Consider the following 16,404-nt stretch of genomic DNA (forward strand, 5'->3'; position numbering starts at 1 on the left):
CTGTCACCATTTGCATGAAAAATTGAGAGTTAACAGTATATACATTTGTTATTTGATTTTAGAAAATCAGCAAATTAGTTATAGTGATTTTTAATTAAATATGCCTTTTAATAATAATAATAATAGTTGGCATTATTTATGTATAAAAATCAAATGAAATATTCATTAAAATGATCAGCATGGTGTCTGGCATATAGTATTTGTTTTATAAATGCTTATTCCTCCCTCCACCCCAATCATGATACTTCTATAATGACTCTTCCCCAAAACAAAACAAAATAAAAATAAATAATACTTCTGGTTAGGAGGAGCTGATAAAGTTATCTGTCAATCTGATAATAATGGCAAAGAAGTTTGTTGTCTCTTTAGGAAATATATTCAAGGCATGATAAATAACCTCCAAGATAGGTCAAAAAGGATGACTACTCTTCTACTTTTGTTGATTCAAATGAGAATGATTGATACTGGCAAAAAGAACCTAGAAAGCACTAAGGAACCGATGCAGTATAAATTAAAGACCATGGTGGGTGGGAGTGCATTGGAGTTAACTTCATCATTGTTGCTGATTGAAGACAAGGGAGAAAGAAGACAAAAGCTGTCTTGGTGGGTGAATGTCTGGTTAATAATATGGTATTCAAAAATAGGAATGTGATCCACAGTTTAAATCATAGCAAAAGCAGTAGCTGGAAAGAGAACTAAATGCCATTAAGAATATGTTTATTTGGTCTTTTGAAAATCAAATCAAAATTGCTTTAGCTTAAAAAGGACAGGGGAAGAAAAAAACTGGCTAAGTGTATAACTTAGTAGATACACTATAGGAAGATATTACAGTTTGGGAAGAATGATGTTGAAACTTCTAAAAAAAATTCCCAAAGAGCAACAGGTTGCCACTTTTTAACTTGATTTCATGATAATTTCATTCTTCAAAAGTTGGAGGAACCAACAAGGGGAAATTCTGTTTTGAATCAAGTTCTCACCAAACAGGGAGGAAGTGGTTGCTGGGATGGAAATGATACAGACCTTGATGGGAAGTAATTCCTTCCCCTCTTAGAATTTATGATGGAAAAGAAGAAAAAAACATGCAATCTAGGTTTTAGAGAGCAGACTTAAAAAGACACAGATGAAGTAAAGGTTGAATTACTTGAATTAAAATTCTTCTAAAGTTCTCTAAAAATCTATAAGAACAGGTTAAAGATGGCATTCTTATCATATCTGTTGATGGCATCAAGGGAGAAGGGAAATTGAGTGATTATGATAGAATGAACAAAACTTTAGCTGCTGTAATGCCTTCTATGATGTTCAATCTCTATAGTGCCATACCCCCTTCTTATTTTATACATGGTTTTGCCTCTCAGAATTTTTTTAATGTAAGTGCCATTTTCTTACTCTCAGGAAGGTAAATGAATAAATATTGCTTGCTAGAGAATTATATAAATATGTGCATATATCCTTTTAGATATAACTATATTGATAAATGAGATCTTTATTAGTATCTTTAGGTATTGACAGTTTATTCTCTCTCTCTCCTATGGAATATGGTTTCTGTTCATAGGAAACATACCAAGAAGGAAAATCTATAAGAACAACTTAAATACAGCCACAAGCTGAACTCATGAGAAAGATTGACATCTCTATCAATTGGCTTGTATCTTTGATTTCTTCTTGTTGTTGCTCTTACCCATACAACCAGCAGAGCTCTGACCCCTCTCCAATTTTAACTTCGAAAAAATTTCCTTTGAGTTTTGATGGCCCAATATCACTTTATAGCATAGATGAGATTCTTCAGGTTCCCCTTGTTAGTTAATCTTGAGTAAATCAGGAAATATCCCAATTTTATATTTTTATCCTTCTGCCAGGGACTATGCTCAAACACCAGAAAACATAGAGCTAGAGATAAAAGAAAGCAATTTATTCCCTACCAATCATCATTCTGGAATCCCTGAAAAAGAGGGCTCATTTACAACCCACATCAGAGATCAAATTTTTCTTCTTTTAAAAAAAGTGTGAAAAAAATAAAATAAAAAATAAAAAAAGTGTGAGGAGGAGTTGGGAAGCCATTTTTGAAATAGCTATATCAGTCCAATCTAGGAAGTTATCATACTATTGCCTCAATTTGGATGTAGATTTGGAGATTTATAATAGTCTAATTTCATTGCCAGCTTGTATAAAGAATATCCTTTAATAAATCTCTTCTGTACACATGAGCCTTGTGTGTAGGTTTCCTTTCCTTCTTCCTATGTGGACACAGAGTTATCACATATTTATTTGGGAGAATTTATAAATGAAGGAATTGAAATGGATGGAAAAAAATGATCAGTACTACTTATTTCTAAATTCCTTGAATTTAGCTGTTACTCCAATTGCTGAGAAAATGACTTTAATTTAATGATAGGCTCAGAATTCAAAATGTATTGACAGATTGCATAAAACACTGGTCTGAACCTACTAACATGATATTTAATAGGGATAAACATAATGTCTTATGCTTGATATGCTTGAGAAACTAACTTTATTAGTACAAGATGGGGGAAGCATGGTTAGCCCATTTATCTAAAAGGATCTGGGAATTGTAGTGGACTACAAATGTGGAAGTAGAGTATTTGTTTACAGATTTAATATAAAAGTTAAGGAGGAGATAAGGAAAAGGATGAGGAAATAAGCATTTTTAAAGTGCCTACTATCTAACTGGTATTGGGTTAAGTACTTTTTATAAGTGTTATCTCATTTAATCCTTATGAGGGAGGTGCTATTATTATCCCTCTTTTATAATTGAGGAAACTAAGGAAAACAGATTAAATTAGCTGCCAGGATCATTCAGCTAGTAAGTATCTAAGGTCAAATTTGTTTTGTTTTGTTTTGTTTTTGCTGAAGCAATTGGGGGTTAAGTGACTTGCCCAGGGTCACATAGCTAGGAAATGTTAAGTGTCTGAGGTCAGATTTGAACTCCGGTCCTTCTGACTTCAAGGCTGGTACTCGATCCACTGTGTCATCTAGCTGCCTCTCTAAGGTTAAATTTGAACTCAGGTTTTCTTGCTCAGTGTCCCATCTGCTGAGCTGCCTAGTTACCTCAGTTAATAGCAAATCATAATTGGTGTAATGGAAAAATCCATGGACCTCCAACAAGAAGATCCAAGTTCCTGTTCCAGATTTCTACCTTACCAGTTTTATAACCCTATGACAGCTGTCTTAATAAATAGGAAGGTCAGTTATGTGGAAGAGAGAGGAGTTTTAATCCGTTTGGCTACAGAGGACCAACAGTAGGAGCAATGAGTAAAAATGACAAAAGGACAAATTTAGACTTGAGAAATTTCCTAAGGATCCCCCAGTGGTATGAGTTGCTGCAGGAGATAAGGAGTTTTTCTTCTTGGGGGATGTGCAAGCTGAGTAAAGACTACTATTTATTGGGGAATGTTATGGGGAAGGAGCAGGGGGAAATGCTTTTTCCAGGACAAGTTGGACTAGTTGGCCTCTGAGGACATCTCTGAAATTTTGTTTCGGGGCATCTTATGTACCCCCCTACATACTAACATTAGATGATTATTTTATTTTGAAGATTCCAACACAAACCTTTTAGATGAAATGCTACATAGAGTAAAGCAGATCTCTTTACACTTTGGAAGGGAAATTTGGGCTTTAAGCAGCCTACTTCATTCATGGCTTTAATTATAGCAGCTGCTGCACCCTGTAGAGAGGAAGCAGAGATTGTTAGGTTTTTGAAGACAGTTTATTATTATTATGGTTAAAACAGAGAAAAAAAGCCTATTCTCTACTAAATCAAATAGCATTTGCAGAGTATAGGAGTCATTATGAGCAAGAGTAATACACTATCATGCTAAAGATACAAAATATATTTCATTAAGTGTTGGTCTATATAGGGGGGAGAGAGCTAGCTGTAGAGCAGGAAAATCTGAATTTAAGACTTTTCTCTAATATTTATTGGTGGTGTGAGCCTGGGTCATTCACTTAACTTCTGAGCATTCTTGGTAACGCTCTCATTCTGTAAATTGCAGAGAAAGTATCTATATGACCTGCTCAGCTATTAAGTGTCAAGTGTCAAATATGAAGCTCGATTTGAACTCAGGTTCCTCCTGACTCCAAGGCTAGAGCTCTATTTACTGTGACACCTAGGTGCCCCAAGCGTTTTTATTTTTAATCTACGTTTTCATTGGTGAAGGGAGCTGCTCTTGAGGAACTTCTAACACTGAACTGATAAAAGGCAACTTTAATTTTTATTTATTTTTTAAAACTCAATTCTATTTTATTTAAAATTCTGAATTCTTTTCCTTCCATCCTCCTCCTGCTTCTTTACACATTGAGAGGGCAAGAAAAACAAAATCCATTACAAAGATATATCGTAATGCAAAACAAATTTCTCTATTACCCATACTTCAAAAAACAAAGAGAGAAAGAAAAAAAGAGGGAGGATGAAAGGATACTTAGGAACTCTAGTCAGTGTATCGATCAGTTACTAAGTCTTTGATTAAGATAAAAAAAAATTATAAATGACAAACATTGGAGGAAGAATAGGTACTTTAATGAATTGTTGGTGAAACTATGATCTGGTCCAGTCATTCTAGAAAGCAATTTGGAATCATGCCCCAAAAGCTATTAAAATATACATTTCCTTTAACTCAGATAAAATGCTACTAGGCCTATACCCCCAATGAGATTAAATAAAGAGGAAAAGGACTCATATGTACAATTATGTTTATAACAGCTCTTTTTGTGATAGCAAAGAATTGGAAACTGAGGGGATGCCCATTGATTGGGAAATTTCTGAACAAATTATGGTATATGAATGTGATGGAATTCTAAGAAATGTATAAAGGAAATGTAGAAATAATGTGTAAGAATGATAAAGGGGATGGTTTCAGAAGAACTTGGGAATAAATGTAAAGTGAAGGGAGCAGCTCCAAAAGAAAAATTTATATATTAACAATGTTATAAAGATAAGCTACTTTGAAAGGCAAAGTAATTCACATCAACATAGTGATCAATCAAAATTCCAAAGAATTCATAATGAAACATGCTGTCCACATCCAGATAGAGAACTAATGGATTCAAATGCAGGTTGAAACAGTTTTTTTTTTCTTTCTTTCCTTCCTTTGTCCTCTCTTCCCTCCTTCCTTTCCATCCTTCTTTTCTTCCTCCTTCTCTCCTTCCCTTCCTTCCTTCCTTCCTTCCTTCCTTCCTTTCTTCATCCCTCCCTCCCTCCCTCCTTACCTACCTACCTTCCTTCCTTCCTTCTTTCCTTCCTTCCTTCCTTTTTTCCTTCCTTCCTTCCTTTTTTCCTTCCTTCCTTCCTTTTTTCCTTCCTTCCTTCCTTCCTTCCTTCCTTCCTTCCTTCCTTCCTTCCTTCCTTCCTTCCTTCCTTCCTTCCTTTCGATTTCTCCATCCCCTTAAGCTACCCATGGTAGCTAAAATGATTTGCTATGTTTTTTTTGCTTTACAAGTAAGAATTTAGTCTGGTTCATTTTCTAGATTGTTGGAGAAGGGTCAGTTGGGAGCTAGGCTGTAAAGATTATTTTTATCCCACTATCTTGACTTTACCTTCTCTGGGTATCTTCTGAATCCTACCCTTACCAAAGTCTCAGTAGTTCACCACAATTATAATATACTGATGAAATAAAGGCTAAACTTCAGACTTTAATACTGAAGTGTGAGTCTTTAATTTCATTTGCCATTGAATTTAATGCTTTCCAAGAATTGAGATTTCATTGACAAAATTAAAGATATTTCAGAATTAAAATTTAGTTCTTCATTTATTTGTGACATGGAGGAAATGTAAGCTCAAAGATCAAGGAACTGGAACACCTCAGACATTGTCTGGTCTGTAGATTCTTGGAGTCTGTGAACATTAATATATGTAAATATTTTAACAATTATAATTGGTTTCCTTTGTAAAATTGTGTATTTTACTTAATGCATTTAATATCGCACTGAGAAAAGCTATAGAGGTTTCACTAAATAGTCAAAATGATGCATAATGCAAATGAAAAGATAAACTGCTAATACATTCCAACTCCTCATTTTATATAGAGGAGTAAAATGAGGACCAAGGTGAAGAAGAGACGTTTAAAGTTACACAAGGAGTTTAAGAGCTGGGACTCAAACCTAAGCCATCTAATTCAAATCCAATGCTTTTTCTAAGCTAACATCAATTCAAATCCAGTGCTTTTTCTAAACTAACTTCAATTCAACTCTTTCTACTCTAATATCACCCAAAAATAGTAGAAGAAGGACCCAAACTCATGAGTTCACTGATCCATCAAATAATCCACTGAAATAAAAATGATGTTTAAAGAAAAGTAAATGGAAACTTGCATGTTTCCATTTCTCTAATTTGTATCTATTTACATAGAACAAATCAAGAAACTACAAGATACCTGTTCCAAGTATCCAGGCAAAGGAAGGCTGGTGAGTGATATTGGATGCTTAATTGGAGGGAGTTTGTTTGGAAGTTTCTGATTCCAGTATTTCTCTGGTAACCTGCAAATATAAAATATCCAAGGCCAGTTGCATAATTTCCTTCCCCTTCTCTTGTCTATTCTACATACATATGTCTGTTTATATGTCTACACACATATAAACATGCAGATTAAAAAAAGCAAAAAGCAAAGGTTAAAAAATTCACCAATTTACCTCAAAAATTTCTGCAGTTTATCTTCATTCTCACAAAAGTATATACAATCACGATATTCCACAGCATATTCAATCTTTCCAGGAATTAGGGCTTCATATCTGAGCGGCAGAAAAAGAATGACCCTGAGTATAACATTGAGTCGTTTTGCTTGTGTACAGCTCTATATGACTCCATTTGGGGTTTTCTTGGCAAGGAGACTGGAGTGGTCCTTCTCTGGCATATTACAATCAAATGGAATTAAGTGCCTTGACCAGGATTATATAGCTAGTAAATGTTTGAGGCCAGATTTGAAATCAGATTTTCTTAACTTCAGTGCCAGGGTACTTTATCCATTGTGCCATCTTATTGACTAATTATTGACTATAGTGGTATGTAATTAAATATTTAAATGGGTATTTTATTTTAAAATTTTAATTAGAAAATTTTTTTAAAGAGTAGATCTCCCTGTTTCTCCTAGGCTGGAAGTACAGTGGCTACTCATGGGTCCAATCTCTTTAAGGTTGGGCATGGGAACTTTCACCTGGACTTATTTTACTATAAATATATTTATGACATATACATGTATTTACAGATATTCAATGATCCATCAAATAATCTTAATGAATATTGTATAATAAACATAATATATGTTTATTCATCTTATATGTAATTATCTTTTCAATGAATAAACATTTATTTTCTTTCCACATCTTACTCCTCCCCTCAATGAAAAGAAAAAACCAAAATCCTCATAAGAACTATATTTAGTCAAGCAAAACAAATTCCTACATTGGCCACATAAAACATAATGTCTCATTCTGCATTTTGAATTCATTACCTCTTTGCCAAGTGGTGGGGAGTATTCTTTATCATTAGTCCTTTGGAATCATGATTGGTCATTGAATTAATCAGGGTTTATCAATTTATTCATTATGTAGTCTTTCAAACTTGTTTTTCTTTATAATTTTTTTTGGTACAAATTTTTTTTTCTACTTCCTTCACTCTCCATCAATTCATATAAGTTTTTCCAGGTTATTCTGAAACTAAACTTTTTTATTAATTTTTATGAAACAGTGATGTATAATTACTTTCATTTACATAATTGTTTGGCTCTTTCCCAATTGATGCCAATACATTTAATTTCCAGTACTTTTCAATGACAAAAAAAGCTTCTCTAAGTATTTTTATCTATATAGGTCTTCTTCCTTTCTTTAATTTCTTTAGGGGAGAGCCAGTCTTATTTCACTACCCATGAAACTTTATAGATTGGAAACAAAACATTTCCCCCCCAATAGTGAATTAGAAAATTTTTGTTAGGGGACAGATGAAAAAGTCATGGTTATAATGGAATAATATTGTGCTATAAGATATGATGAAAGGGATGGTTTCAGAGAAACCTGAGGAGATGAATATGAACTGATGCAGAGTGAAGTAAAAAAAAACCAAGAGAACAATTTATGCAATAACAATGTCACTGAAAAAGACAAACAACTTTGAAATATTGTATATCTCTGACTAATGCCACAATTTCAGAGGACTCATGATGAAAAATGCTTCTTACCTCTTCTTACCTCCTGACAGAAACATGATAGACTCAAAGAAGATATATATATATATATATATAGATATAGATAATTACTGACATATAGTTATGTATAATTGACATAGTTCACACACATACATACATGTACTTTGTGGACATGATTATACATGTTTGTAATGGATTTGTTTTATTTTTTTTCTTAATAGGCAAAAAGGAAGGAGATGATAAAAAGAAAAGCCTGACTTTTGATAATAAAAGAATAAAAATTTAATTAAAAAACAAAATGAATTTTATTAATAGTTTAAGATTGTTTGGAACATATCATTTACAAGCCAGGAAAATTCATAGTTTTACCTTTGTTTTCCATCCAGATAAGTGATTGGACAATATCCCTGAAGTTCTGCACTTTTAGGGAATCTGTTTTTTACTTCTAGCACTGTTAGCTTTTTGGGTAATAGCTCTGGAGGTGGGAGAGGATTCGGTGCTAATGGAGGCACATATAATTCTGGATTTTCCAGGAATTTCTGTAAAAAAAGAATTAAGTGATGTGAAAATATTTATAACAAATACAAAATAAACATTTTTAAAGGTTCTTTTGTTACTGATTTTAGTTTCCAATAGGAATTAATTTTCTCAAAGTTACAAGCAATTAATTATAACTCCACTTGTTTTCCTTTGAGAAACATTTACTTTAATCCCAGCTTAAAGCTTTTTTTCTTGCCCATTTTCCTTATTAAATGGGATGGCAGCATGAAATAGCAGGAACAACATTGGATTTCTAGAACCTGGAACCTGGTTTTGGATTCTGGCTCTGCTATGATTAACTGATTTTGCCAGTAATTTAATTTCTCTGAGCTATTAATTGCTTATCTTTAAAACAAATTTTCCTATTCTGTGATTGCCATTTAAATAGGCAAGATCCAGCACTTAATCTGGTAAGTGCCTAGTAGGTACTTAATTTATTGGCTGTAGTAAGCACTAAATGTTTTCTAACTGATGACTAATAAACAAGATAAAGATAAGTTCTACTTACAGAGAATACTGATATATATATGTGTGTGTATTCACTTTATATGTTAAAAAATGAGTTCAGACATAATGAATTACCTTTCAGATTACCAATCTATGTAGATTTTGGTCTGCATCTTAAACAGAATGCAGATAAATAATATTTCATGTTTATTCAGTGCTTTTTTGTAAAGTATTTTGTTTAAAATAGTCCTTTAAAGTAAGTAATGCAGTATTATTATTCTCATTTTACAAATGAGGAAACTAATGATCAGGGAAGTTAAATTACTTGTCCAAGGTCACTGAGGGGCAGAACCAGGGCTTGAGTCTAGTTCTTCATCTGCTATGCTATTTGGTATCAGATGGTGGTCTAAGTATGATGAATTTAGCCTCAGCAGGGAAGAAGTAATCACCCTGTGTTCTATTTAACCAGAAATGTTAAAAAATTCAAATTATCCTAAGACCAAAAACGAAAACCAAAAAAAAAAGAAAAACTAGATATGTATACATCAGGAAAACTTAAGTCAATTCTTGAGTTTGGAATATACTTACATCCAGTTCTACTTTAGAAGCCATTTTATAATAGTGTCCTCTGAATTCAGCTGAAAATTCTAGGGAATTGGTTATAGAGCAGTCAATCAGTTCACCCTTTTCTCCCAAACTGACGGGACAATATTCTCCAAATTCTCCCAGTCGGGAATTCAGCTCTTGAGGAGTGATGCATAGCTGGTTAATGCCTGCGGCTTTCCCTGTTATTAATGAATTAAAAAATGTAAAAAAACACATTGTATAATTTTTTTCACATGTAATTTAGAATTAGAGCAGAAGCACTTTATAATATTTGTTTTTGGGGATAGAGCTAACACCTACTCAATAGGTTTTGTTATGTTTGTGTTTGAGGGAGTCATGTTGAAATAGTTATATTTAAATACATGTCTATTTCTTTGTGTTGATGATACTGATAATGATGAAAATAAGCAGAAGCACTCCTAAATTAACTGTTACCTTATTACATAATTATTTATTGTGAAAACTATAACATAGCAAACATTTATCAAAACCCTATCCCTAAACTATCTTATTAATTTTTGACACTGCCATTTCATGGAATGCTTAGGTTTATCCTATTAGTAATTCTTCCAGATTTCATTTGGAGAATTTTTGGTTATCTGTAAGTTTCTGTACAAACTTTGGGATTTTGATATTTTTTATGAAATACTTTGGAGGAAGAATATAACGTTTTGTGCATTTGACATATGGGAGGGCACCTCTGAAATGCCCATTTTCTTTGAAAAAGTTTAGGACTGTTTTCACAACTCAATACAATAATAACAATTTCTGACAAATATGCAGTTTACACTGCTTGGGCAAGGATCATCAAAGCAATAGGTTTTATGCTATGATTTAGGAAGTTAAAACTAGGCTTGGAACACATCTGAAAAATTTGTGTATATATATAAAATGTCCTTTAAATGCACAGAATTCAACCTCTTAGTTACTACATCACACCTAATGAGGGAACTTGTGAGCCTGGATTTTACTTGAAGTACAGTTGTATTTCTGTCTTAAGTTAAATAAGGCTTTTCCTGTTCCCAAATGGGTGTGTGTGTGCATAGCAAGTTTACTGTGTTCATACTTTGAATATGTATAAGGTGACTTTTACATTACAATCAGACCTTTGTATGGATTGCAAATTGTTTACCAACTCTTCCAAGTTTTCCTTCCCTGTAATCTAGCCACATAAAATATAAATTCCTCTTATCTAAGACTCTGATTTTTGGCCTAGACTAAACTTGAGGCTTCAGTCTTTGCTTTAGCCCTCCTAAAGTTCCATTTCCAGAGAAATTCGAGTTGGTTCCAGAGTATCAGCATTCATTCAAAAGCACAGATCTAAACCTAGGAGGTCAGAGGTCATCTAGTCCAATACCTTCACTTTAAAGGTCTAGAAAGGATGGCTCAAGGATGGAAAGTGCAATTGTCCAAGATCAGGTAGTAAGCATCAGAGGCAGGATTTTAAGCCAGATCGCCTGACTGAAGAGTTGATTTTCCCCCCTATATCCTACCTCCTTAACCTCTCCCCAACTCCCTGTTCCTTCCCTACTGCCTAAATCTACCCCTTCCCAACTGTTAAGAAGACTTAGCTAGATCCCAGCCAAGGCTTCAAAAATATCTTCCAATACCTCTCCTGAATTATTTAGTCAAAGTCCTAGAAAAAGCTGTTTACACTTAAAACTACTAATCTTCTCCCTCTCTTTTCTCAACCCTTTGAGATCTGGCTTTTGACTTCATCACGCCACTCAGACTAATCTTTCCGAGTTATTAATGATCTGTCAATTATAAGTCCTTTTTCAGTCCTCATCCTTCCTGATCTCTCTTCAATTTTTCACACTATTGATCACTCTCCTCCCTAATTTTGTGTGACATTATTTTATCTTGATTTTTCTCTTACCTGTCTGATGTTACTAAGTCACCTTTGTTGTTCATCAACTAGTCCATTCCCACTAACCATAGGTATTCCCCAATGGTCTGTCCTAAACGCTCTTTTTTCTCCCTCTATTTTATTTTAATTGATGATCTCATCAGTTTTCATGAGTTCAATTACCATCTCTCTGAAGAGGATTCCCAGAGTTGTATATATCCAGTCCTAGTCTTTCTTGCATCACCAACTACCAGTTGGACATGTCCCTTCATGTAGAAATAGATATCTCAAAGTCAACCTGCTGAACTTTCCTATTATCAGCATACCATCATCCTTCTAGTCATCAAGGTTCACAATCTTAGTATCAATTTTTGATTCCTCACTTTCCCTTATCTCACATATCTGCTCAGTTTCTAAATTTTGTTGTTTCTTTCTCCATAATATTTCTTGCACCTGTCCCTTCCTGTCACCATTCACACAGTCATACTGGTTCAGGCCACCATCATTTCTCTTTACCTATATGACTTTCTATTTGGTTTCCCTGTCTTGAATTTTCCCTTATTCAAAACTACTTTTTTTTAAAGCTAAACAAAGAAGTTTCTATTTAATTATAAAAGTTGAAGAAAGAGTTGGAAATTTATTTAGTGAGGGAGAGACTTAGACAATAAGGAAAATTTCTTTGGAAAATAGAAGGAAGAAGGGAAGGATAAAAGGGAGGGAGACCAATGAAAAGACCAGCAAGATATGATGAGAACCTGAACTGGGCTGGTGACTTAACATGAGAGGAGAGAAGTGGATGGATACAGAATATCATGAAGACTGAAATGACAAGGTCTGGCAGATAATATGGCTATATGAGGGGAGGCAGACTAAGGAATCAATAAAAACACTAAACAAGTTAACCTGGGAAATTAGAAGGATGGTGATATCTTGACAGAAATGGTGAAATTCAGAAGAGATGAAGATTTTGGAACAAATATAATGAATTCTGTTTTGGACATGTTGAATTTCAGATGGGTGGAAATGTCCAACTTAGAGTTGGTGATGTAGGATGGGAACTCAGAATGAATAGGGCTGAATGTATAGGTCTATGAATAATCAGGCTAACTATTATAATTAAACCTAGGGTAGCTGGTGAGATAAACCAAGTCAGAGAGTGCAGAGAAAGAAAAATAGCTTCAAAGGATAGAACCTTGGGGAATGACCAAGTTGGGGGATGAGATACAGATAATGATCCAGCAAGGAAGACTGAAAAGAACTGATCAGATTGGTAGAAGACTCAGAAGAGAGAAGTGTCAATCAGATTAGAAAGGACATCCTGGAAGAGAAAGTGCTCAAAAGTCAAAAGCTACAGCAATATCAAGAAGGATGAAGATAAAGAGAAGTTCATCAGATTTGGCAATAATGAGAACAATGATAACCTTAGAAAAAGCACTTTCAGTGGGGTGATAATGTCAGAAGCCAGACTGCAGAGAGTTGAGAAATGAGTGGGGGGAGAGGAAGTGAAGATAATGAATGTAGAAGCTTTTTCTGAAGAATTTGGCTGAAAAAATGAAGGAGGAACATAAGGTGATAAGAAATGACACTTGGGTTCTGATAGAGTCTAGAGAAATTTTTTAAAAATTGGGAAAAATGGGCACATCTATAGGCAGCAGAGGAGCTGATAGGGAAAATTTTAAGGGGGGGGGTGTATGTGTGTATCTGTCTGTCTCTTTGCCACTACTTGTGACAGAGAGAGCTGAGCTGGAGCCAGAGAAGAGAGATGAAAGAGACAAAAAAATGACAAGAGTAAAATCTGAACCAAAAAAAAAAAAAAAAAACACAGAAAGGGAAAAGATGAAGAGCACAAGATAAGGAGTTGGACTTGGGGAACAGAAAGATCATTTTTCTCCATCAAAAGACTAGAATAATGGAAAAGATGGGCAGGTAGTTGCTCAGTAAATAGAGCATTAGATTTGAATGGACTATCTTCATGAGTTTAAACCTGGCCTCAGACACTAACTAGTTGTATGACTCTGGGAAAGTCACTTAACCCTGTTTGCCTTAGTTCCTCATCTGTAAAATGAGCTGGAAAAGGAAATGGCTGACCACTCCAGTATCTTTGCCAAGAAAACCCCAAAATGAGGTCACAATAAATTGGATATGACTGAAATGGCCGAAAAACAAAATGGAAAAGAGAATAGAAAATGATGTCAAGGGGTTCTGAAATGAAAAAAAGAGTTCCATCTTTCTGGCAAATGGCCTCTATTTTCTCAGTATAGTACGATACAAGGATCTCAGCTGAAAGGCTTTGGGGAAGAAGTGGTATGGGAGGTTTGGGGAGAGAAGAGAAGTCTTAAAACAGCCTCTGTGTGGGGAATGAGGTGGACAACCACTTAGAGAGGAATAAAATCATTCCTTTGCTCAGTGACAGCCCAGGGAAAGTTAAGTTTAAATTCTTGACTTTCAATAAAGCTAATAATCCTGTCACTATATGACATCGTACTTTAGATTTTATAAAATGCTAAGCACACAGTTAGGACATAATTAGTCCTTCTTATATAAAAGATCAGTTGATTATAGATATATCTGATGAATACAATCTATTCAAAATTACTTAAATATGCTATGTATTTAAAACATTAACATTCTTGAAATAAATATATAAAATATATATTTGAGAGGCAGAAATTTGTTGTAATAGCAACATTGTTTTCTTACCAGCTCTTATCCTTTCCAAATATAGCTGGATCCGTTTATTCATTAACTGAACATTCTTAAGCACTTCATTCCACACCCACCATTTACTGTGAAATCCATCAATTACAAACCAGTTCTGATGTTCTTCCTCATAGAATTCCTTAATAATTATTCTGTGTTTGTTTAGACATGATATCTTGACAGACAAAATCTGTGAGCTGTCATGTAGTGGATAAGGAAAACTAAAAAAAGATAAGAAAGAAAAATGTTGTTGCATATATTTTCCTGAAAACAAGTTTAAGGTTGGCAATTAAGGTTAAATGAGTTTGATTTCAATGTTAACATACTATTTTATACTTTAAATTCCTTATTCTGCAGCATGTTCTCAATAATTTGTTTCTGTTAATAGGAATATTTGTCACTTATTAGATTTGTTTTTATTTTTATGATGAAAATAAATAATGATCAAATAAAAGCAACCTATTCTTTAGATTTAGCAATTATATTTCATCTTTCATTTCATTTCATAGACCAATGTTTTGAAGATTAGAAAGCATAATCTAGGCTTATTTTCTATTTCAGATTTTTGAAAATCAGCCAAGTATATTTAATACTTGGTCAACCTAGCAGCTGCTATAATTTGCAGTTTTAGGACCCTCTGCCATTTAAATTGTCTTAGGAAGATTCTGAAGATGATCAGAAAGAATAGGATATCAGACACTGAGGTCCTTTCTCAAACTAAACTGACAAGCATTCAAATTCTATTGCAGAGAGTGCAACTTTGATGGGCTAGCCAAGTTGTTTGAATGCCAAATATAAGCTTACCAAAAAGACTGTTTCATGGAGAGCTCACATAGAGCAAGTGCTCACATGGTGACCAGAAAGAGCAATACAAGGACACTCTCTTAAGAACTCTGGAATTGATTTTATGATATAGAAGCCTGGTAGGTGCAGGACCATCTAGCATGAGAGATACCATCATCAAAGAAGATGCTGTGATTTATGAGCAAAGCAGAATTGAGGTAATTCAGAAAAAACTCAAGATAAGCAAAGTTACAGAATCCACCCCAACTGTTCACAAATACAATTTGTGTTTGATCTGTGGTAGAGCATTCTGAGCTTGTATTGGTCTGATCAACCATAGTTGGACTACTATAACTTGATTCTAACATAGTAATGCCATTTTGTTCCTCTTTGAGAATAAAGGACAACAACCAATCAATCAACCAAGGACACTGCCATCTACTACCAAAAAATTCCTCCTTCTTGTTGTTGTTCAGTCATTTCAATCCTATCTGACTCTACATGATATCATTTGGGGTTTTCTTGGCAAAGACACTAGATGGTTCGCCATTTTTTTCTCCAGATCATTTTACTGATGAGGAAACTGAGACAAACAGGAGTAAGTGACTTTGCTGGGTCACCTAGCTTGTAAGTATCTGATGTCAACATTTGAACTTAGGACTCAAGTGTTGTAAAGAATGTGTCTCCAGTAAACAACCACAACAAGATTATGTGATGATCAATTCTGATGGAGGTGGCTCTTTTCAACAATGAGGTGATTCAAGGCTATTCCAACAGGCTTGTGATCTGCAACCAGAGAAAAAACTATGGAAACTGAATGTGGATCACAACATAGTTTTTTCACCTTTTTTGTTGTTTGCTTACTTTTTGTTTTCTTTTTCATTTTTTATTTGATTTTTCTTGTATAGCATGACAAATGTGGAAATATATATAGAAGAACTGCACATGTTTAACATATAGTGAATTACTTGCTATCTAAGGGAAGGGGGTGGAGGGAAGGGAGGGAGAAAAATTTGGAATACAAGGTAAATGTTGAAAACTATCTTGGCATGTATTTTGAACATAAAAAGCTATTATTTAAAAAAAAAAAGAATGTGTCTCCAGGTATTGGAGGACTAGGGAATGCTTTGGCAAAGGACATAAACATCCCTCATAATAGTTAATTAGATTGATTAAGTGATGGATATTGATGATTTAAGGGTGTTATTGACTATAACTGGCAATTGACATTGAGAATATCCTAGAACAAGAACTTGGGCCAACTTTAGAGAAAGACTTCCCAAGCCCTCAGGGGTACCCTTAGAACCTAGAGAAGATGTAATTTATAAC

The 16,404-nt window shown here is 34.2% G+C and overlaps 1 protein-coding gene across 1 annotated transcript in view; it reads right to left on the bottom strand.

Annotated features, from left to right (window-relative positions):
• The window catches only part of AK9 (adenylate kinase 9), a 129,695-nt gene that overhangs the window by 854 nt on the left and 112,437 nt on the right, over positions 1-16,404 (bottom strand). Inside the window, exons 35-40 of the mRNA XM_051996726.1 lie at positions 14,293-14,513; positions 9,726-9,922; positions 8,520-8,689; positions 6,643-6,741; positions 6,387-6,489; positions 3,568-3,682 (exon numbers count right to left, since the gene is read on the bottom strand). Of these exons, the coding sequence (XP_051852686.1) occupies positions 3,568-3,682; positions 6,387-6,489; positions 6,643-6,741; positions 8,520-8,689; positions 9,726-9,922; positions 14,293-14,513 (905 nt within the window). The remainder of the gene's footprint in view (positions 1-3,567; positions 3,683-6,386; positions 6,490-6,642; positions 6,742-8,519; positions 8,690-9,725; positions 9,923-14,292; positions 14,514-16,404) is intronic.

This window comes from Antechinus flavipes, chromosome 4 (assembly GCF_016432865.1).
Source record: "Antechinus flavipes isolate AdamAnt ecotype Samford, QLD, Australia chromosome 4, AdamAnt_v2, whole genome shotgun sequence".
Lineage (NCBI taxonomy): Eukaryota > Metazoa > Chordata > Mammalia > Dasyuromorphia > Dasyuridae > Antechinus > Antechinus flavipes.